Source organism: Equus quagga, chromosome 7, assembly GCF_021613505.1.
Source record: "Equus quagga isolate Etosha38 chromosome 7, UCLA_HA_Equagga_1.0, whole genome shotgun sequence".
In the NCBI taxonomy this organism is placed as follows: domain Eukaryota; kingdom Metazoa; phylum Chordata; class Mammalia; order Perissodactyla; family Equidae; genus Equus; species Equus quagga.
The window spans coordinates 18,168,984-18,193,516 of record NC_060273.1 but is presented as its reverse complement, the minus strand read 5'-3'; the positions used below and the strand labels follow the sequence as shown (position 1 = coordinate 18,193,516).

Below are 24,533 nucleotides of genomic sequence, written 5' to 3'. Positions count from 1 at the left end.
GCGAGCCCACGTGGGCCGGCTGGTCGCGCGCTGATCCCCGGTTTTTCCCCCGGCGCCTGGGTGGTTCAGGGCCAGCCGTGATACTGGTGTCCGCAGGCCCGGACCTGGCGACGGCTGTTCTTTTCTTTCGGCCGCTGGCCCGATGGAAGAGCCTCTCGGGAAGCCCCTCAGCTGTGAGGAGAAGGAAAAGGTGCCGAGGGGTGCGGGAAGGGCAGACGCAACTCCAACCCCCTGTCCTAGGATTATAGGCTGTTTCCTCGGCTGTTCGAGGGCGGCAGTTATCTCTGACCCACGCTCTTCTCCGGACTGAAGGGGCACAGGGAGTGAAAATGTAGAAGAGCGCCGTGCTCACGAACAAGTTTTCATTATAGCACCAATGCATAAATACAAAATGTTAAACTTTAGATAAAGCTAAGGCTCCTTTGACACCTTCCCTGCCCCCGCCCCCGCAAGTAAATCTCTTAGTCTGGTACTTTCGATCTTTGCGTGCGTGTGTGTGTGTGTGTTCGCGTTTGCCTTTGTGTGTGTGTATGGTGGGCGGGGTGGGGCGTGGGGAGGGGTGCCGTTGTACTCCCTAACCACCGAAAATTAATGTGTACTGTTTGGAAAGGTCAATGTTCATAAATGGTATGATCTGGATGGTTCTACAACTTCCGTTTTCCTTCTCCTTGTTTAACATCCCCATTAGCATATGTTTACCTTATTTTTTTAAGTTGTATATGGCATTCTGTAGTGTAGGAGTGCCATCTTTTCTTTAAATATTACCTGGCTGAGAGACTTTTAGGTTTCCAGCTTCTGTTGCTACGACGGGCTGCCCTAAATAACCTTATCCATGCCACGTTGTGCTTGTGCTGATGATGTTAGCTTGATTGTAGGTTGTGCTGGCTGTTCCAGGCATTGTGTTAAACTCTGTTCACATTAATTCATCGGCCCTCGTATCCAGTCCTCCCTTCTAGTGAGGGTGAGAAGGGTCATTTACAAGTCAACAAGATAATTCCCAGATATCGATAAGGTTGGTGATAAACAGGATGCTGTGAGATGCGATCTATTTATAAACTGGGGGATCTTGGACAAGTTGCTCTCTCTCTGATCTTCCCAAAGCTAGCTCCTTCCTCCTTCACATGAGGGCTTGAATGGTAGTCCTCAGAAAGGCCTGCCTGGCCACCCTATCTAAAGTACTGTACGCCATTCCCTGTAGGCCAGGCACTGTCATAGCTCCCTGTTTATCTAGATATTGACTGCCATGTGAAGTCATTTTATGTGTTTGTTTTCTTGTTTATTATCTGTATCTTTCATTATATGTAAGCTTGACGCCTGTGTATCTAGGAGCTGGAACAATAACTGACACATATTGGGTATCAGTTGTTGGTCCAGGTGCTAGAGATCCCTGGACCAATAACTGACAAATAAGAGATGCATTTGTGGAATGATTGATAAGGATGACAGCTCCTGCTTCCTTTAAGGATCTCACAGGGGAAAATGGAAGTAAACAGACAACATAGAATATAATAAGTACTGTGATAAAGGAAGCCCAGGGGAGAGGTGCATTGTCTAACTTGGATTTGGAGAAGGACCTAGAAGTCTACCCCAGGGAAATAAAGAATCTCAGCTGAGGCTTGAGGAATCAGTAGGAATTAGCAAAATGAGGTGAGGAGGAAATGCTCCAGGTAGCTGGAAGAGTTTCTGCAGAGGGGCTGAGGTATCTGAGAGCTTGGTGCTTTGTGAGAATGGAAAGGAGTGTGGGCCATCGCCACTCCCTGCACTGCCTCTTGCTCTTGCCGAGGGACTGCTGAGCACTCAGCCCTCACAGGCACTGTACCCCTTCTCTCGGACTCTGCCTTCCACCTGCTCAGTACTCTTTGGTGTTTTTCTTCTTCCAGTTGAAGGAAAAATTAGCTTTCTTGAAAAGGGAATACAGCAAGACCTTGGCCCGCCTTCAGGTAAGTGAATCTTCTTCTCTCAAATTGGGGTATTGTAGTACAAACTAACTAAAAACAGTTCATAATAATAAAACTTTTAAAAAAACTTATTTCTTTTTGTTAAATTTGTCCCTTGAGCTGCTTTCGTTTTCTCTAGCGTGCCCAAAGAGCTGAGAAGGTTAAGAATTCTCTTAAGAAAACAGTGGAAGGACAAGATGACTTGCTCCAGGAAGAAGTTTCACCACAGCTAAACCGCCCAGGTAAAGCTCGCTTGTTATTCGTCTCCCAGGTATATTTGACTCTGGTTCTTTTTCTCACAGCCAGAAGATAAGGACTAGCAACAGACTTTTTTTAAACTGTCTAATTCAGTGCTTCTTTGTGTATTCACAAGATTGTGCAACCATCATCACTATGTAATTCCAGAACATTTTCACCACCCCCAAAAGAAACCCTGTACCTACCTATCCTACCCCTAACCCCTAGCAACCACTAATCTACTTTCTGTCTCTGTGGATTTACGTATTCTGGACATTTTATATAAATGGAACCATACAATATGTGGCCTTTTGTAACTGGCTTCTTTCACTTAGCATAATGTTTTCACTGGTTATCCATGCATACATAAATCCAAGCATGCGTCAGTACTTGGTTGCTTTTTGCAGCTGAACAATATTCCATTGTACGGATATACCGTAATTTGTATATCCATTTATCAGTTGATGGACATTTGGGTTGTTTCTACTTTTTGGCTATTCCGAATTTTGGCTGTTACGCTCTTGTGAACTATAATGTGCAAGTGTTTTTTATGTTTTTCAGTTCTTTTGTGTGCATACCTAAGTGGAATTGCTGGGTCATATGGTAATTCTATGTTTAACTTTTTGAGGAGCCGCCAGACTGTTTTCGACAGCAGCTGTAGCATTTTACATTCCCACCATAATGCACAAGCCTTCCAGTTTCTCCACATCCTTGTTAATATTTGTAATTTTCCATTTTCACAATTAGATTCATCTTGGTACAAGTTAAGTGGTATCTAATTGGTTTTGGTTTGCATTTCTTAGTGACTAATGGTGTTGAACATCTTTTCGTGTGCTTATTGGCAGTTTTATATCTTCTTTGGAGAAATGTTTATTCAAGTCCTTTAACAATATTTTAATTAGGTTGTCTTTTTATTGTTGAGTTGTAAAGATTCTTTGTATCTTCTAGCTGTTAGACCCTTATCAGATATGTGATTTATAAATATTTTCTCCTATTCTCTGAGCAACAAACTATGCTTTCAGTTGGATTGTTGAGTTGCTCTTTTTAAACTAGAAGTTTAGTTTAAAAATCATTATTTCCAGAGGCTGGCCCCGTAGCCGAATGGTTAAGTTCGCGCACTCCGCTGCAGGTGGCCCAGTGTTTCGTTGGTTCGAATCCTAGGTACGGACATGGCACTGCTCATCAGACCATGCTGGGGCAGCATCCCACATGCCACAACTAGAAGGACCCACAACGAAGAATATACAACTATGTACCGGGGGGCTTTGGGGAGAAAAAGGAAAAAAGTAAAATCTTTAAAAACCCTTTAAAAAAAATCATTATTTCCAGCATAATTCTATTGGTTTATGTTTACTTAAAATTATTATAGTTTATTAGATTATTAAAAACATGAACTTTGATCTGCCTGAATGAAATACCATTGACTCTTAAATAAATGTTTGGTAGTATTTATATATACTATTTTAAAGTAAATATGGAGTATTTTTTTGTTTCATTTTACAAGGAAAATATTAATAATTATCATTTTTTCTTCTTAGAACCTAAAAATAAAGCATCTCCTTGTTACACGTTACAAATCAACACCCATCTCAATGAAGACACTGGAGGAAAGACATCTGTCACGCTTGATGCGGAGCCAGGACATGGCCCAGTGGAAGGATTATGCATACAAAGAACAGGTGATATCCAAGAACGTTTTCCCTACAGGGTCCATGGCCCTGATGGTGAGAAAAGGCAGAGTAAGCTGCCAGGGAGAAGAACTAAGCAGCAGAAGAGAACATTTATTTCACAGGAAAGAGAGTCTTTCTTTGACACTGATTCCCTTCTACTCTCTGGAAAAAGACTAAAGGAACAGGAAGGAATCAATAGAGGAAATCCTAGGACACTCGTAACTGAAAAAAGAATTTACCTTCCAAGTCCTAAGTCTGACGGTTCAGATCTTCCAGCAGCTGTTATAGAAACTAATGTAGGGAGTGTATTAATTCCAAATGCCAAACCACAAAGAGGTGTCGATGAGCTCTTCAGAGGAAATGACTTCCCCAGAGCGACTACACTGCCTGTGCATACTCTGCTAGATAGCAGTAGTGGTCAGCATCTCGAGCATAAGCCTTCTGAAGATAACTGTGAACTTATTGCTCACAGTTTAGAAAACATTAGCCCTGTTTCACCTGTAAACTTAGAAGCACAAGACAAAAAAATGACTGTCCTTACAGATAACCCAGAGGTAAATAAAGCTGTAAGTGCAAGCGGCCAGCTGCCTAGAAGTCCTAACTTAGAGGCAGATAATTCATGTTCTCTAAATGAACTCACTTCTGATAGCTTATCAGCAGATGAAAACCAAAACTTCAAAGAACAAAATCACGCAGAGAGGTCTTTAAAATCTCCCAATAACACTCTTGATGGTAAAAATGAAAGTATTCAGGAAAATGAGGTTCTAAGTCAACCTAACAGTCTCAGCCTAGAAGTAATCTCCCCTGATTCTACAGAAGATCAAACAGATTCTTGCACAGTGCTTGAAGGCCTCCTATTTCCTGCAGAATATTATGTTAGAACCACACGACGCATGTCCAGCTGCCAGAGGAAAGTAGCCCTGGAGGCTGTAATTCAGAGTCATTTGGGTGTCAGAAAGAAGGGGTTTAAAAATAAAAAGGAAGCTACTAAAAATTTAAACTCTTCCAGTGAAGAGACTAAGCAAAGTGAAATTAGGATGTCTGACACATGCACAGGACGACCCAACTCGAGAAGTCCTGCTCAGAAACTTCTCTCATTAACCGAAGTCAGCTCCCCCACTGGGCCCACTCCAGATGACTTTTCTAGGAAGGCGGTTACCCAGCCATCTGGCAGAAGACCCGGAGGAAAAAGAAAGTCAGCCTGCACCCCTGAATTAGATCGTTGTGAACTACTTTTGCCAACTTCTGGCACTTGTGGTGTCAATAGGTCCAAGGAAGGAGTCACGTTGCGCAAAGATGAGAATGAAAAAGCAACTATTCATGGTAAGAAGAGGGTTGGAGGTGAATCACGGTGTGGTTGATGATGACGCTGGTTAACACTCTGTGCCTGGCGCTTCCTAGATGTTGCACAGATGCTAACTTCCTGAATCACAGCGTCCCTACATGAGGGGGAATCTGTTTCTGTCCTCGCTTTACAGCTGAGGAAGCTAAGGCACAAGGAGATTAAAGTGACTTACTTAAAGTGACAGAGCCAGGATTCAAACCTAGCTATGTGGTGTCAGAGTTCACTAACGTGGTTGAAAAAGTTGACACAGAAGGAAAATACATTAGATGTCTACCTAAAATTAGTATTTATTCAGGTACAACACAATCTTTCCATGGGTAGAAGCTTTACAGCTAATACAGGAAGTGTTTCTGAAGTGAAATGAAATGTGTATTAGAGTAAGAGTCCACTGACAAGCTCTCTTAGGAATGCAATAGGTCTGAGCAACGTTTTTGGATAAAATCTCTAATACAGTCTCTGTAAGGTCTGTGGGAGACAAGATTTTGGATGATAGCAAGAGACATGTTATAATTTAAACTTTGTATTCATTTACTCAGTAGTTATATCTGATAAACTAAGCACAAAAACTAGCTAATTCACTGTGATTCTATACTAGAAATTAACAGACTTTCTGTAAACAGCCAGGTGGTAAATACAGCCATTGTGCTCTGTCACAGCTACTCAAGTATAGTGTGAAAGTAACCAGAGACAATATGTACATGTGACTGTTCCAATAGAACTTTATTTGCAAAAGCAGGCAGCCAGCTGCTCCATACGGTGGGATGCAGGCTTTGGTCTATGAGCTATAATTATTTGATTAATTTAAAAATAATCAACATGGCTTTTTTATCATCTTTTAAGCCAACACAAATACAAAGAAATCAGAAAGTAGGGCAATCTAGTAATAAATTAGAAACATTCTTTTGTGTACTTGAAAATAACCTGCTGTGATTTTAGTAACCTGCAGCTACATTGAAAGATTTTTTTTTCTTGAGGTGACATTCACATAACATAAAATTAACCATTTTGAACTAAGCAAACAATCCAGTGGCATTTAGTACATTCACAATGCTGTGCAACCATGACCCCAATTTAGTCCCAAAACATTTTCATCACCTCAAAAGGAAACCCTATACCCGTTAAAAAGTTGCTCCCCCTTTCCTCTCCCCCTAGCCCCTGGCAACCACCAATCTGTATTCTATCTCTATGGATTTACTTATTCTGGATATTTCATATTAATGGAATTATACAATATGTGACCTTTTGTATCTAGCTGCTTTCACTTAGCATGTTTTCGAGATCCATATTATAACATGACTCAATATTTCATTCTTTTTTATGGCTGAATAATATTCCATCACATGTATGTACCAGTTTGTTTATCCATTCATTTGGTGATGGATGCAGCCACATTTTGAATGATACAGAATTCCAGTCACTCTAAGAGCAGTAAATTACTCTTTGCCCTAAAAGGGGACTAAGTTTTCTTCATTGAGAAGAGCGAGCATTTTGCAGACTGTATTCTGGTAGCCTGTTGGAATCAGTTTTCGGGGAAGAAGGACATTAGAGATTCTTAGTCTAGTTCCCTTATGAGGGCCAAGGGAAAATGAAGTGAATTGACTGCCCAACATAACACAGCAAATCAGTGGCAGAGCTGGGAGTAGACCCCTGTCTTCCTTCTCCCAGCTAATGTCAGCGCCATGCTGGTTTTGATACGCAAAAGGAGAGCTGCTGGGTAACTACTAACCTACGGCCGAGCTTTGAACCTTTTACTGAGGTTTCAGAGCCATGGGTGGGAAAAGCACTGAACATTTTCCACTGTATTGGAGTTTAGAAGCTCACTCTTTGTTGGGTATTAATGTCTCTTTTGTTGGATATTTGTTATTGTTGCTTTCTATTTTAGGAAAAGAAAGTCATTGTCAAATGAAAAAAAATGAAAAAATGAAAAAAGAGGAGTCCCTTTCTTCCAGGAATAGTGCTTATTTGGCTTTGGAGGATGATGCTTTCCGTGCTCCATTTCATAAGAATGAAATGCTAAGTTTAAAGCAACTATCGTCTCTTCTCGAAATCACTGACTTTGAGTTACCTGATAAAGACTTCGGACCTCTTAAACTTGAAAAATTGCACTTCTGCTCGGAAAGGGCAGTTGAGCCTTTTGAATCAAAAATATATGGGGAGAGGCCTCTTAGAGAAGGAAATTGTATTGTTTTGGAGGAATTGACTCCTGAACAAATCGATACAGAAATGGAGGACTTGGAAGAGGAACTGATTAGTGTACCAGGAAAAGCATGCCCTAAAACGCCGAGCCTAAAAAGCCAGCCTCAGGGCCTTTCTTCGTCCATACTGCTTTTCACTCCTTTAAATACGGTTAGACCAGACGATAATGACGCGCCAGCAGCAGACGCGTGTTCACTCACTTTCCCCATCTTAGGCGTTACTCCAGCTGTTGGCTCCCGAGCACGCTGTGAAGAAGTGTGTGCAGAGTTTGTTGGACGAACTTGCTCTCCACCCCGGCTTTCTCACTCGCACACCTCAGTCAGTCTTGCCAATGATCAGAAGCAGTGCAACAGTTGGGCCAGCCCACCAGAATTAGACGGCAGCCTGCATGTGTCAGGAAGGAAGGGAAAGCCTTCCTGTGACTGTGATTCTGGTCCCCAAGCAACACCTCTTCCCAATGAGTCATTCACTTTCCAAGAAAATCAGCTGCATGGGAATACATGTCTGGAATCGTGGAAACTTTCTGTTGAACAGGTACGGTCCACCTCCTTTGTGACATTTTCTCTAAAGGAATGAAATATCTTGGTGAATGTGGACAGCATGACTTCCTTACACGTTGGCTCCTCAGTGTTTAAGAATGTTTTAACACGTTCCTCTGATGTGACTTCACTGTAAACATTAAGTTCATTCTGGGTAAATTAAGATTAATTAAAAAATACGTTTTTTAAATGTGGGATGATCCTATTCTCTTTGTCATCAGTGAAGTGGTTGCATTTGGAGCTTTGCTGCTTTTGCCAGAGAAATTAAAACTTAGGAAGTAGATGTTCTGATGAGTGAGTGCTGCAGACAGACCTCAGACATAAAGTGTAGATTAATCCTGTGCCTTTTGTTTCCACAGACAGAAATAGCAGACGTTCCTGCCTGTGACAGGGTAAACCCAGGCAACCTACAATTGGTTTCAAAGTTAAAGGTCAGAAGACTGTTACTTTCTAATGTGTCTTATGTCTTACATGTGAAAAATTTATAATGAATTTATAGGAAAATTGAGGAGAATTTGATCATCTAGCTTCTCATTCCTAATTACTGTCAAATAAACTTGGTAAACCAGATTCAGAAAAAGAGATTTAAATTCTTTGTTTTTCACAATATTTACCTGTGTTTGTATTTTTTTTTTAAAGATTTTTTTATTTTCTTCCTTTTCTCCCCAAACCCCCCTGGTGCATAGTTGCCTATTCTTTGTTGTGGGTCCTTCTAGTTGTGGCATGCATATTTGTATTTTGAGATCATCTCCTGAAGACATTTATGTGTCAAGTTATTGCCAAGATCAACTTAAGCTAAGTAACTCATCTTGGTCTCTGAATTAAAACCAGGCATTTTGACAAAGGGAGAAGAAGAATGAGAGAGGAGCCGTTTAAGACTCCTATCCAAATGGTATAATGTTTCTAGAAGAAACACTTATGGTGATTTATTAGAAAATGAGTAGTAGTTCTAGATTATAATATAGTGAATGGTGAATCTTTCATATGCTGTGTGATGTATATGGTTTTGAGAAATATAAATTATGATATTCTGTTAATGTTATTTTGGTAAGTCCTGAGAAGCGGTTGGACCCGTGACCTAGTTAACTTTTTATCCATGGTGCTTGAAGTAGCATGGTGTGGAGCAGGGTTTCTCCTACCCAGCACTGCTGACACTGGGGCTGGATAACTCTGTGTTGTTGGGGGCTGGCCTGTGCATTGTAGTATGTTTAGCAGCAAACCTGGCTTCCACCCACTAGAGCCAGTAGCATCCCCTCCCTAGTTGTGATAACCAAAAATGTCTCCAGGTATTTCTGTATGTCCCCCGGGGGAGGATGTCAAAATTGCCCCCAGTTGAGAACAACTGGTATAGAAGAAAGAGCTTTAAATCCACATGAACTGTTTCTGCCATGACTGGCTGTGTGACCTTGGGCAAATCATTGAGCCTCTGAGCCCCGGATTCCTTTTCTATAAAAAATACATAGTCATACCTATGTGGTTTCAAAGCTATTCTTGAATCAATGTAACTAACTTAGTTTCTTAGGGAATCAACCATTTCATTTGTGTTTTCAAATTTGCAAATAAAAAGTTTATTATAGTTTTTTTGTTTGTGTATATGCAGTTAAGCCTCTCTCCCGCTTCCCATTTCTAACAGTATTTTTTTCCTACATCAAACTTAAGAAATTTGTCCATTCTGTTGGTCTTCAGAAAAAACTAGTTTTTGGTTGTATTGGTTGTTAATTGGGTTTTTTGGTTTCCTGTTTCATTTATTTCTGTTTTTATCCTTAATAACTCCTTCCTTCTCTTTTTCACTGTGCTTATTTTGTTGTCCTTATACTAACTTCTTGAGCTGCTTGCGTACTATATTTTTATCTTTCTTGTTTTTTGATAAATGCCTTTACGATGATAAGTTTTTCTGGAAATACTGCTTGGGCCATGCTCTGCATGTTTGGACTCTCCTTGTTCGTTTTAGAAATAGTATGTTGTTTCAGTTTTATTCCCTCTTCAACCCATGGGTGGTTCCTCAGCATGTTTCATTTCCGCATGGGCAAGTTCTTATGGGCTCTTTTTTGTGGTTAAATCTGAATCTGTTCCACTCTGGAGCTATACATTTTAAATCCATCATAATATAAGTGTGTATGGGCAATGTTTTTCAGTTGCATAAGACCCACAAAGCTCTCTTTTGACCTGCATAAAACTTTAATTACATTTATTTAGCATTTCATCTAATCCTTGTAATCCATCACTTTTCATATTTATTCTTTTCATGAAACAGACCCCAAGTATCCCTTTGACATAATTTATTGCCATTCTGTGTCAGAATACTTCAGGTTCCTGTTCTGTGGATGTGAGTGCCATGTGGTGGGAAATAGCTGGTTTGAAAGAGCCGTGTATCATAACTGCGTGTGAATATGTAGTTTCTCTTTGGAAACCTCTGGATACTTGGCAGTGGGAAAAAATTTATTCCTGGCACTTCACAGAGGTAAGTCAGAATCTTCGAGGTGAAAGCGATCTTTGCAGTCATTTGCGTGGTAATATAGATGGGCAGCTTACCAAAAATGGGATCTCTGATCATGCAAGACAGAGCAGAGCGTCGAGGTTTCTTTCCCAACTTTTTATGATGAGAATTTTTAAACATTCAGGAAAGTTTTACAGCGAGCACCCATACACTCACCATCTAGACTCTGTAATTAACACTGTGCTTTATTGGTTTTATCACGTTTATCCAGAGACGGATTTTTGCACTAGACCTTCTGGAGGGAAGAGCTTGGAATTTCATGTGTATTCTGACTTCTAAACTTGCTGATACTTATATTTTTTATCCCTCACAAAAACATCATTCTTGCTTTTTTTCTGTATATATTTTCTTCTAGTCCTTGTCCACTTTCATACATATCTTACATGGCTGCAATCCTAGTGTGCTTAAAATTTTTCAGTCTGCCTTTTCCCACTCACTGTATAAACGTGTTTCCTTATTTCTGCATATTCTTCATACTTATTTATTTTGAATTTTATTTATTTATTTTCCCAGCTTTATTGAGGCATAATTGACAAATAAAATTGTAATATATTTAAAGTGTATGATGTGATGATTTGATGTATGTATACACTGTGAAAGGATTCCCACAGTCAAGTTAATTCACACGTCCATGACCTCACGTGGTCATGTTACCTTTTTCTTTTTTTTTTTTAAGATTTTATTTTTTCCATTTTTCTCCCCAAAGCCTCCCGGTACATAGTTGTATATTCTTTGTTGTGGGTCCTTCTAGTTGTGGCATGTGGGACGCTGCCTCAGCGTGGTCTGATGAGCAGTGCCATGTCCGCACCCAGGATTCGAACCAAGGAAACACTGGGCCACCTGCAGCGGAGCGCACGAACTTAACCACTCGGCCACGGGGCCAGCCCCACCTTTTTCTTTTTTTGTGAGAATGTTTATGATCTACTTTCTTACCAAATTTCATTCGTCTTCTTTATGTCCACAGCTTCTAGCACTGTGCTCTGCATAGGGGTGCTCAGTAAATATTTGTTCAGTGAATAAACTTATTTTAAATGGCTGTTCCATTTGTTCACATGTCAGAATTTATTTAATTATTCCCCTGTTGGTAGAAGTGTAGATTGCATAAATAAATGCTATAGTAAACACTGTTTTGCATATAGCACATTTGGATTTACAGCTTATAAAAAGAGGATGTTTGCTGAACCTTTTCACATTTGTTCAAATGTTAGCAGTTAATCCTGGTAGAGTGAGAATAGAAAAGAATGTGACCAAGTTTTGGAAAATTTAGATTAATTAAAAATGAAACAACCAAATATAATTTTTGGCTGCTTTTTTTAATATAGGTTCCAGTATTACAGATAGTTCTAGTGCCTGATGTTTGTAATCTTGTGTGTGTGGCTTTGGGAAATTTGGAAATCAGAGAAATCAGGTATGTAATTCTCAGGGAGTAGTTTTTCTTTCCCTTTATCTTTATCTCTGTTAGCTGTTCTGAGTGCAAGTTATAACCTAGGCTTGAGTCTTGAAAGAATCTAAATTTAGGTCTGAAGAGAGATTTGTTTTAAAAAAACAAAACAAAATCAATAGAACAGTATCCCTGACCAGAGTTTCCGTTTAAAGTTTGATCCTAGTCCTTTGATATTAAAGGCTTACACCTGACTTCTCTGCATTTTTCCTTACATTTGATTTAGGGCATTACTTTGTTCCTCTGATGGTGAAAGTGAAAAGCAATTACTCCTGAGTTCTGGAAATATAAAAGCTGTGCTTGGCCTGACACAGAGAAGGCTAGTCACTAGCAGTGGGACCCTTTGTGATCAACAAGTAGAAATCATGACCTTTGCAGAAGATGGAGGGTAAGAAAAGCATTGGTCGATTTTAACTATTAGATGAAGAATGATTTCATCACAGGGTTTCAGAGAGAGTTGGACCACTAGCATCTTGTTTTCCTGTGCTGTAGGTATGGTATAGCAGGTTCTGCCTCAACACTAGGCTATAACGTAGAAGCACTTTAGAGAGGTGCGAGCCAGACACGACAGGGAAGAAGTCAGTGGAGTGCAAGCTCAGCAACTGTAGTTTGTTCTTTCTTCAGTCTTCTTTGAAATCTCTGAGTATCCTTTAAATATTACAAGTACCTTAAGATCTTAGACCCTTCTCTTGTTTCATACACTTGGTTTCCATTGCTTCAGTCTCCATCTAGATACTGACTACTTGCAAACATGTTTCTAGCTCTGAGCTCTTTCTCAACCTCTAGACCAGCACACCTATTTATCAGACGTCTCATGGATACCTCAAATTCAACGTGTTGAAAACAGAACTCATAGCATCCTCTATGTCTATCATATACTTGTTACACTTTATTCTGATTATTTATCTGTCTTTCCTAATAACAGAGAGCATGGACCATGTTTATCTTATTTATTCATGACCTGTTGCAGTAGTCTAAGCAAGAGATAAATGTTTGCTTAAATTAGGAAAATGTTTGTGGAGATGGGGAGAAGCAGACAATTTGAGAGAGATGAAATGATGAAATCATTAGAACTTGGTGATTGAGTAGATAGAGAAGAAGGAGACAAGGATAATGTCCAGGTTTCTAGGCTGGTCACCTGGGTAGATGGTGGTACAGTTCGTCGAGATAGGAATGCAGAAAGAACCATGAGGTTTAAAGAGAGAGCCAGTGAGTTTAATTTTGGATGTAATGAAGTTGAGGTGCTTGCAATATATCCAGGTAGATAATATGAAGATAATAAATGTTCACTGTAGAAAGTTTAGAATAGACATATTTTCTGATTGAAATTTTTTTCTGGTATTGCATTAGTGTTTATTATGCATAGCTCCATAATATGTAGAAGGACTGCTTAGAAACTGCTTTGATACAAAGTGCTGATTTTTAATACTGTTTTAAATGCAGAAGCACAGAAAAACAGTTTTTGATGCCCCCTGAAGAGACTATACTAACTTTTGCTGAGGTTCAAGGGATGCAGGAGGCTCTGCTTGGTACCACTATAATGAACAACATTGTTATCTGGTAAGCTTTCCCTCGAGCTCCTCAGTTTCCTCATCTGTATTCTAATTTCACAGAGTTCTTAAGATTAGATCAGAGACTCTGTAAACATGATTGTGTTGTCGTTTGTTTACTGTCAGATGCCATATACTTGTCTTAACAAAAACGTTGTATTAATTCAGACATTGTCAAAAAGGTCAGTCTGAGTAGACTGTTTTAAAATAAATGAAGTTTATTGTTGTCAAAAAGGTATGATTGTTTCTGCTTCTGGTTAATGGCTGAGTAGCTTCTGTCAGACCAACTCTCCTACCTCAAATAACTTAAACTCTGGACAAGATATAAAAAACTATCTGAAGGCACTGGAGAGTGAGAAAAAGAAGAAAGATACTGGAGGGGGTTCGACACTTAGAAGAAAGCATTGTCACTGGGCGAGTTTCCTGTTCTTATGGCTCTGAGTCAGAGGGGAGGCCCCAGTCTGCGCAGTAGATGACTGAATACCTGATAGAAAACCTCTGTCCCACTGTCTTAAAGAGCCGCAGGACAGAGTTCAGGGTGACCATAGCAGCTAGAAAGAGAGAGAAAATCCCAAAAAGTGAAGTGCCAGAGAAGGAGCTCTAAACTGGCTGTAATCTCTCCTTAAATATCTGGCTGACCTTTAAACTGCATGTATGTACACAGGGCAGACTCGAAGCAGCCCAGGTAAGGAAAAAGAACGGAACTGGTTTTCAGCATTTGCAATTTGAGTTTAGCCAAGTTAACTGTTTACTAGGAAAAAGGATCAGTATTCTTCAGAGGAACCTAACGGAATCCAGAGTTTCTATGATGTGTCGTTCATGATGTCTAGAATACAATCCAAAATTACTAGATATAAAAAATATGATTAAAGATCCAATTTAACAAATTTGTGATAGGGAAACTGAAGTCGAAGAGTCCCCAGCCACCTCTTTCCTGACCACAGGGGAGAACTGTACCTCGCCATAGGTACTTGCAAGGTTAATTTGTATTAGGAGAATAGATTGATTTTTTTCTCAGAAGGAAGGCAGAATGGGCTTGGTAAGAGAAAGTTATGATAGTGTCACTGCTACCCTACCTATTCTGCACCGTCCAACCCCACCCTCTAGGAATAAACTAGGAAAGCACGGCCCCTGAGAGGAACTTTGTCCCCTCTCCACCGGGGAGCCTCTGAAACTCAACCAGGTTCTCATCTGCTGGGAGACCCGGGTTTCAGATGTCCTTCTGTCCAGAGCAGCAGATGTGCACTTTTGGTACTTTCCTCAGGGTTTCTGCTTGTCAGTCTTGTCTAGGGACAGTGTTCTTTACAAAGTTGTCTTTTCTATTCTTGCAGCTATTTCTATGATCCAGACTTTCATTATTTGGCTTCTAGATTATTAAGGTAGTCTAGTAATTGGTCTCCTTGCCTCAACCAAGATTCAACCTCCAGATCATCTTATACTATTACTTTATAAACACTCTGCCTCCCAGGTCTCCCCACTCTCCTCTAGAAATAAAACCTTCAGTGGGGCCCATGTTGGCTCTTCTTCAGGCTCATTTCTCCAATGCTTTATTATAAAAATTCTAAAAATTCCACTCCAGCTATTCCATACTCCTTAGCTCCCGTTTTTCTTTCCACCCCTCATTCCCCCCTTTTTCTTTTTTCTTTTAACAGAGATAAAGCCCACTCTATTTTTTTAGGTATGCTTTTTTTTTTTTTTTTTTTTTTTTTGGTGAGGGAGATTGGCTCTGAGCTAACATCTGTTGCCAATCTTCCTCTTTTTTTTTTTCGCTTTTCTCCTCAAAGCCCCAGTACATAGTTGTATATCCTAGCTGTGGGTCCTTCTAGTTGTGGGATGCTGTCAGAGCATGGCTTGATGAGCAGTGTGTAGATATGCACCTGGGATCCAAACCTGTGAACCCTGGGCCGCTGAAGCGGAGTGTGTGAACTTAACCACTGCACTACTGGGCTCGCCCCATATTGCCCTTATTTTTAACTTAGCATATGCTACTTTGTATCATGAAAGTGTTTGGAGGTGGGTATTCTCAGTGCCTGCCTTAGCTCCTGCTTAGGGTTGTTACTCAAAGATGTATGGATCATACTGTCTATCAAAAGCTATCATTTACCTTTTAGGCTCTATAGAACTTTATACTTACAGAGAGTAGAGTTTTTTGTTTTTGGGGGGTTTTTTTGGTGTGTGTGTGTGAGGAAGATTGGCCCTGAACTAACATCTGTGTCCATCTTCCTCTATTTTATGTGGGATGCCACAACAGCATGGCTTGACAAGTGGTGCTAGGTCTGCGCCGAGGATCTGAACCTGCAAACCCTGGGCTGCTGAAGCGCAGCGCATGAACTTAACCTCTACACCAATGGGCTGGCCCCTACATATAGTAGTTTGTAACTTTCCTATTGAACTCCTGATTTGTTAGATGTCTAAAGTGATTCATGTTATATATACACAAGGTTCAAGTGGCCTTTTTTTGTGTGTATGAGAGGAAGATTGTTGCTGAACTCACATTCGTGCCAGTTTTCCTGTGTTTTTTATGTAGGACACTTGCCACAGCATGGCTTGATGAGTGGCGTGTAGGTCCGTGCCTGGGATCTGAAACCGTGAACCCCAGGCCGCTGAAGCGGAGCATGTGAAGTTAACCACTACACAACCAGGCCAGCCCCTCAAGTGACCCTTTTTGAAACTATTGCTGAAAGTCTAAATATTTAATCTTGGTCAAGCTATATTAACTGAGCACCCATGTTTCAATCATTTAATAGATATTTGAGTCTCTACTTATGTACCATTCTCTGTGAGAGATGCAGATGCAAATCAGATATGAGTCCTGGTCCCAAAGCCCCTAAAATCTAGTAGGTAAATAAGGTCACTTTACAATTCACAGTGTACAATTCCTTTACAATTCACACAAAGTCAAAGTGACAGAGATTTGGACAAAGTGCTCTGGGATTTTGGAAAAGAGCAATTACTAAATACAGAATGTGTGCTAACCTGTGTAAGGGATAAAGCTATCCTGGTGTCCCTTATTTGAGGAAAACCTTACATACATACATGAGAATTCAGTGTTCCTTCTTCAGTTTTTATACACAGTACCTGGTCCGTAGAAAGTTTGCAAGTATTTGTTGAATGAATACATTGTACCCGATTACAGTCTATATTAAATAACAAATGAGGCATATGGACAGTACTATAGGGAATTGGAGGAGAGGAGATTTCTGTGGACTGGTGCCAAAAGGGAGGAGAAAGTGTAAATCGAGCTCACGCAGCTGGGAGGGGGTGGGCCATAAGGTAGGCCTTAAGGAATGAATGGGCATTGGTCAGTAATGGGGATGGGAATTAGTGGTGATGGGGAGCGCACTGGAAGGAGGAGCTTGAACACAGGTCTAGAGCCAGGAATGTACATATTATGTTGTATGGAGAGTGAGAAGATTACAAGTAGGGGAGCAGCGGGTAATACAGTATTGCAGCGCTGGATTCATGAGGGGTATAAATACCATGAGAAAGAACTTGGACTTATCTTGTGGCTCATGGAGAGCCCCTGAAAGTTTTTCATCAGTCGAGTCACATGACAGAACAGTTGTCAATGTCACTTTCCCCAGTAAAGCTAAGGAGTGGTTCCAACAAACTTTCTTTTTTTCCTTCTTTATGTTCACCCTCTTCTCTCCTCTCTTCCTTTTTCCATTTTTTACCCCATCTCGGTCATCCCTTCTCTCTCCATCATCTTGGTCTAGCTCTAGTATAAACATGTCTTGTACAGACATAATTATAAGTCTTTTAGGTGTAGTCTCTCATCTAAGCAAATTTGGTTTCCTGTCCATCGTCATCCTTGGAAAATTTAGGCCCAACAAGAAGTGTGACAGAATCGTAATGATAGAGCTACACCGTGTGCCTGATTTCAACACCAAGTAAAATGAGATCATGGAAAACTTTTCTCATGGAATTTGGAGAGCTTTATCCCTCGTGGCAGAGCAGATTCAATCTAAGGCTAAACTATCAAATTAAACCATTGGCACAGTTAAACTGTGTTCTGTTTTTAGCTAAATCTGTGACTAAACAAAACAAAGGTACTGTCTCTCTCAGTTTTTCCCTCGGTCACCCTCCTAAAGGATGCTGTGATAAATAAGAGAGTATTATGTGAAAACCAGTTTGCTGGAGGAATGTTATCAGCTTATTTATTTTTGGTGTCTAAGGAATTTAAGAACCGGTCAGCTCCTGAGAAAGATGCACATTGGCAATTCCTACCAAGCTTCAGTCTGTCACAAAGCCTATTCTGAAATGGTAAGTAATGATCTGCAGGGACCACTTTGTGTCTACTTTGTGTGTTACTGTTGGTCTCACTGAGTGAGAGCGATAACTTCATAAGTAGTCATTAACTGACCCTCCCGGTTGCCTATTTTTTTTTCAAAATTGGATAGCAGTGTTTGTTCTTTCTTGAAATTTATGGATGAAAATAAGTGTTGGTACAATATGATTGCCTGGTAAATTTTCTGGTTCTTTGACTTAAGGGCAAACATTTATTTCTAGCTGTGAATTTGTACCGAGAAATATCATGCCTGTTATCAGACTTGGCTCCCAGCCACATTGCCATAAATGGTTTATGATGTGAATGAATCCTCTTAGGGAGGATGATTAAATGGGCCTAGACATGTGTTTCTCTAGACTTCAGTGTCCTCGTCCGGAAATGCACACAGCTTCTTAGCCATTGTGTTAATCGACTTGGCTTACAGTCTAGTCTTGACATCTGCGCAGGTCACAGGTAGTTGTCCAGGAGTCAGAGGTAAACTGCTCGAGTGCCCACCGTGGAGCCACGAGCAGAGGCGGTAGCAGCCAGCTCAGTGCTTTTGTGCAGACTGTCTCTTAGCCTCAGTGGCAGCTCTATCAGCATCGGCATCCAGAGGCTCCGCATTGCAGAGGATGCGTCCTTCCCCAGCCTGGCCGGATCTGTGGAATTGAACTCAAAAGTGTGTGATTGCAGATAATCTGTCACATAATTTTGAGGCTTTTTCATCCTTAAAATAGGTTGAATTTGTCTCTGGAATTACTACATTTACCTTATTTAGATATTTTTATAATCTATAATTTATAGTTTATAATTTATAATTTATAATAAATATAAGGCATTTAGATAATTTTCTGTCTTCATTATTATAACATTAATACCTGTTTGATATTAAAACATTTAGCACAGAAATGTGTAAGATAGTAAGTAAAAGTTCTCCATGAAGCCAGCTTCCGGAAATAGTAGTTAATAGTTTAGTGCGGGAATTGGTGAACTTTTTCATAAAGAGCCAGATAGTAAATATTTTCAGATGTGCTGGCCACATGGCCTCTGTTGCAGCTACTCTGCTCTGCCGCTATAGCACACAATCTGTCTGCCAGAGGCGATATGTAAACAAATGGGTATGGCTATGTTCCAAAAAAACTTACTGGACAATAAAACTTTCTGAAACTTGAATTTCATATAATTTTCACATCACAAAATATTCTTCCTCTGTCTTTTTTTCAATCATTTCAAAGTGCAAAAGTCATTCTTAGCTCGTGGGCCGTAAAAAAGTAAGCATTGAGCCAGATTTGACCTGTGGGCCATAGTGTGCCAACCCCTAGTTAATTGTATGGCATTTAACATTTTTTTGACTCAGTTGTTTTCTAATTATAAAGGTAATTCATTCTCATTATAAGAATTTAGTTCTTCTAGAAATGCATACAGTAGAAATGAATGTTATCAATCCTAAGATGGCCCTATAATTAATTTCCCCATTTTACCCTCAAAGGTAATTTATTTTCAACGTATAATATACATATATATGTTTATATATATGTGTGTGACATTCATAGCTTCACACACAATAATCTTATTAGAACATGTAATTTTAAAGCTGGGAGAAGTCTGTAACACATTTTCCTACAGAAACAACCACAGGTGATGGTGCCTTTTTCTGTCACTCTTACTTTATAAATATAAATAAACAGGCTCTTGTAGACTGGCCTAAAAGTCTAGTCACCGCTTACAAGATTGTTTTCTGGGAAAATGTGTTCTGAATTTTCACAAACCAACCTATGAATGCACATTTCTAGTTTAAGGACTCCGTCCACGTATTTATATGCCCTCTTTCCTGTGCCAACATTTCCCTAAATGGATGGCATGACATGTTAGTAGTCTCTAAGGCGGAGGAAATCCATGAGTCAGCTAGATTCACGCCTGCAAGACTGGCTGAAAAATCTTAGGAGCCCTGTGCTAGTGAAGCCAGACGTCCAGCTCGGTGACAGTCTCTCCAGTGCCTGCCTGAAAGAAACGAGCCAGTGTCTGAATCCGAGATACTCAAGAGCCGATTCATTGTTCCTGTAATTCTTTAGTTTTGTCCCTGCCAGCTCTTTCTTTTTCCCAACATATTCTTGATGATTTATTTGGTTATTAATTTTTCTTCTAAATTAGGGGCTCCTCTTTGTTGTTCTGAGTCATCCTTGTGCCAAAGAGAGTGAGGCGCTGGGAAGCCCTGTGTTTCAGCTGATTGTGATTAACCCGAAGACGACCCTGAGTATGGGTGTGATGCTCTACTGTCTTCCTCAAGGGCAGGCTGGAAGGCAAGTGTGTCACTGCTGTTCAGCGAGTGTGACGTTTTGAAAGGCACTTATGCAAATACAAAAACCAGATATTTTTATATCAGTTAGATGAGTGAAAACATGAAATCCTACAGATCATAGTGAAGAATGTTTAAGGAGCAGGATGAAGTTTGGTGGATCTGAGTCAAACCTCAGATTCCCTACATCCTGATCCGTACCAGTATGGGGTTGGATAGGTATTTTATGCATATTCAAGCCCTGTTTTTTCCCATAACAAAAACATTTTAAATATAATCAGTAATTAATCTTCTGTACAAAAAGCTTATAATTTATGTTCTTTCCATCAAACCTAAATTAAGTTTTGTTTTGTTTCTTTTCTGAAGAAGATTCACCCTGAACTAACATCTGTTGCTAATCTTCTTCTATTCTGTACGTCAGCTGCCGCCACAGCCTGGCCACTGATAGTCAAGCGGTATAGGTCCGTGCCCGGGAACCGAACCTGGGCCACTGAAGCAGAGTGCATTGAACTTAACCAGTAGGCCGCCAAGGCTGGCCCAAGAAAGTTTTAAATGTACTTTAGGAAGACATCTTTACTTTGAAATCTGACTGAGCCTCCATCATGCAGGCAGTTGATTTTTATCTGTTGATAAATATTTATCTATTGACTGATGAGAAAATCTATTTATCAGTGACACAGTTATTGGCATCCCGATTGTTTTCTGAGCTGTGTAGAACTCTGAAGTAGTGCTGGTATTGTTAGGCCAACCAGGCAACATCTGAATGTGTTGTTCCTGAAGACTGCCTTTATTAATGTTCGAACTTAGCAGCAAAGTCATAGGAAATAGACCTAGAAATCAAGATCACAAAGTCTAGCTTGAATAACTCACAAGGATAAGGATCCTTGGTAGTTAAAATGTCTCTGTTTCTTTGGGTCTTGTGCAGAGCTTGCTGGATCCATGCATGTTCTAAAGGAGTCTCTCCCTGTGCACTCGGCTGTGGCCTTTCTGCAAATGTTCTTAGCCCAGCAAGAACCTCAGGACTATCATTTGCAATATAGGCTTGCATATAGAACTTGTTTTCTTGGATGTGAAGAGAGAACCATAGTTATTTGCCTAGAAATTTAGGGTAAAGATAACTACTTGCTTAAGCATTTCCCTTGTCACTTTTCAAAACCATTCGTTTAGCAAACCTTGAAAGCCTATTTGGTGCCAATCTTGTTGGAGCACTACTGTTTCTCATCTCATGGAATTTAGAAGAGAAAACCAGTGACTACTGTTCGGTGCACAAAATGCCAGGAGGTTTGCCCTGTTTTGGGAGCACAATGGATGGAGGGGCAGCTGAATTGGCAGTGGAAGGTTGGGGAGAGACTGTCAGGAAAACTTTACGGAGTTTCAAAAGATGAGTTAGGAGTCAGCTACACAAAGTCAGGTGGGAGCCAGGGATAGAAACTATCATTCAGTTCCCTCAGAATATTCTCCGAGGGCTGACCATGTACTAGGCACTCTGCAAGGTGCTAGTGATATGGCAGGGAGGAATGACAGCTGATTTTTATTAAGCACTTCCTGTTTGTTAGGTACTGGGCTAAGCTTTTTAAATCAACGATTTCATTAAACCTCACAACAATCCTGTGAAGTAGATGCTCATATCATCATGTCCCTATTTTTACTAATGAAGTTAAATAACTTGCCCAGAGTGACACAGCGCTTCCTTTGTTAGAATTCAAGCCCTGATAGCTGACCTCAGAGCCCTTGTCTTAAAAAGACAAGCAGATTTCTGCTTTATGATGTTTACATTTTCATGGGTGAGATCCCCACCAAATATGGAAATAGGATAATCTCACATAGTGAAAAGAGCTATGAAGATAAAAACAGGTAGAGAGGGAGCAGAGTGTATGTATGTGGGCACTACTCTAGATAGGTGCTTTCATGTGACCTTTCTACGGAGGTGAAGGCCTATCTGACGCCAAAAACCTGCCATGCTAAGATCTGGGGTTAGAGCCTGTCAGGGAGAGGGAATAGCAAGAGCAAAGACACTGAGGTGAGACTGAATTTGGCTGGTTTGAAGAATGGAAGTAAGGCCACTGTGAGCTGGGGTGCAGGGGGTACAAGCTGGGAGAGGCAGGGACTGGATATGTGATTATGTCCTAAACTGCACCACGGTAGCCAGCACACCTAGGATTGCAAGTAGAGGCCTTCATATTTCCAGGGCTTTTTGTTCTTGTTGATTTAGGGGGCAGGGCATGGTTTTGGGGGGCAAACCTTTTTTTTTTTTTAATATATGATTTAAATTGTCTCTTCTCTGCTTGATGTTAGGTTCCTGGAAGGTGATGTGAAAGATACTTTTGCAGCAGCAGTGTTGACTTCTGGAACAATCGCCATTTGGGACTTACTTCTAGGTCATTGCACTGCTCTCCTTCCACCTCTCTCTGACCAAAATTGGTCTTTTGTGAAATGGTCAGGTACAGATTCTCATTTGCTGGCTGGACAAAAAGATGGAAATATATTTATATACCGCTACTAAGAAGTTAGGGTAAGGTGAAAACCCAGAGTTCTGGATGTATGCAGCCTCTTATTACTTTTTGAAGTTGTCACTGTAAAGGAGAATATCTGAATGACATTTAAAATAATTACTTGTATTCATTCAGACACTTACTTTTTATTCCGTTGGTAGTGGCACTGCTGATTTGAATGCTCATTTATACTTACTTTGGGGGAAAGGATTTTAGGTTGATTTTTGTAATTCCTCACCTTTGCACATTTGCTTCTGAAGGTGTACATAAAGCTTCAAATGTTAATAAATATTTATTTTGATACATTCTGCTTGGCATATTATTTTTTCCTGTCTTAGAAAAGTCATTTTCAGAAACAAGAACTAATCATTTAACACCTAGAATATTTAGTCAGCGATGCTTGCATAGTAAGAGTAAATTTCAGTTAACTTAGTATACTAACACGCACTATGGTTTTGTGCTATTTGTAATACTTTCTTTTCACATACCTACTAAGAGTAACACAGATTTTATTAAAATATGCTAATTTAGAAATGCTGTTGTTCTTTTCCATTCTAATATGCATCCTTGATAGCAGAGCCTGCATTGTCACTGGAGTCACTTTGGGTCAACAACACAGCTGTCCTGACTACATCATCTTCAACTTTGCCATCTGATTAGAGAGCAGAGATTTTTAAAGTCCTAATCTGATGGTATCATTGGAAATTTTATCCCAAGCTACAGGTATTTATTTGCCTAACTTTCTTATGGAGTATATTGAGAGTATATACTCATGATCTATATAACTATTTGCTCTATTACTTCTCTTTTAAAGATACCTTTTAATGATATTTACATAGTGGTTTCTACTAACTTCATTTTTACCCTTCCATACATTTGCATAAAAGATTTAACTTTCTCTTCTATGCTAATCCTGTTCTCTCTCTAATCAAATGAGAGAGTACTTTACTTGGTAGCATATCATAGATAATCGAGGCTTTTCACAAAGATTTAATTTACTCAGGAACCCGGAGAAACATATGCTATTTTGATTTAAGAATTAAGAAAACTGAGTAGAGTTCTGCAGTAATTGTGGTTCAGTAACAGTTGAACAAACACTGAGCACATTTCTGACACAGTAGGTGTGAAAAGGACTTTCGGGAGGGCCTGCCCTTCAGAAGTGCACAGGTTAGTGATTTAATTTAAATGAAATACCGTGTTTTAAATTTAAAGGGTATGTGGAGAGTGCTATAGTGGAAGCTCAAAGGATGGGCAGTTAGCACTATGCAGGGAGTTCAAGAAAAGCTTCATGAAGAATGACAGCTTAGCTGAGTCTTGCAGGGTAAGTAGGTCAGAGCAGAAGCAAAGGGTATTCCAGGCAGAAAGGACAGTATGGTATCAACTACACAACACAGTATTACAAGATGATTATGCCATGGGGATGATGTCAGGAGGCTGGAAAGGTAGCCAGGGAGTTTGTGAGGCATGTTGACAAGCCTGGACTTTATTCACAGGTTAAGGGACTGTTAAGAGTTTGAGCAGTAAGGTGATAAGGCCCCACTCCAGCTACAGAGTGAATAATGGATTTATGGAGGCCAAGGGTGGAGGCAGGGAGATGACCATAAGTACCTGAGCCGTGGCAGGGGCAGTGGGAATGAAATAGCTGAATTGGAGAAAGATTTGGAAGGAAAAAGAAATGAGCAGGACAAAGTGAATGCATGATTAGGTGGGAGATGAAGGAGTCTTAAATTTCTGGCTTAGTGGGTGATGGTGTCAGCAACTGAAATAACACACAAGGGGAAAGATAACTAATTTGAGTACTTACAGATCGTCTGGCAGTAGGCAATTGGATATAGGGCTGTGAAGCTCAGAGAAGAGGCCAGGGTTGGATGCAGGTGGGAATTAAAACCTCTGGAGTGAATCAATTCTGAAAATGTGTATGTTTAAAGTTAAGAGTGGGTCAAGAACAGGAGCCCGGGGACCAGTGTTTAAATGATGAGGGGAGGAAATAGAGCCACGATAAAGGCAGAAAAGGAGTGGCCAGAGAGGTTGCTTCTGTAGGATTTGACAATGTGAGATGTAGTGGT

The 24,533-nt window shown here is 40.2% G+C and overlaps 1 protein-coding gene across 4 annotated transcripts; it reads left to right on the top strand.

The window, feature by feature from the left end:
• Positions 1-23: 23 nt before the first annotated feature.
• PALB2 (partner and localizer of BRCA2) lies at positions 24-23,172 on the top strand. Of its 4 annotated transcripts, none has more exons than XM_046666785.1 (14): positions 24-190; positions 1,881-1,940; positions 2,077-2,179; positions 3,713-5,167; positions 7,072-7,919; positions 8,284-8,355; positions 10,224-10,385; positions 11,744-11,829; positions 12,089-12,250; positions 13,306-13,422; positions 17,588-17,675; positions 19,831-19,979; positions 22,271-22,416; positions 23,042-23,172. In XM_046666785.1, the coding sequence occupies exons 1-14, from the start codon at positions 143-145 to the stop codon at positions 23,125-23,127; spliced, it is 3,582 nt and encodes a 1,193-aa protein (XP_046522741.1). In that variant the 5' UTR covers positions 24-142; the 3' UTR covers positions 23,128-23,172. The 4 variants fall into 4 exon arrangements, with proteins under 4 accessions (XP_046522741.1, XP_046522743.1, XP_046522744.1 ...); XM_046666787.1 differs by having other exon boundaries at positions 23,045-23,164; XM_046666788.1 differs by lacking the exon at positions 23,042-23,172 and having other exon boundaries at positions 22,271-22,770.
• The last annotated feature ends 1,361 nt before the right edge of the window (positions 23,173-24,533 follow it).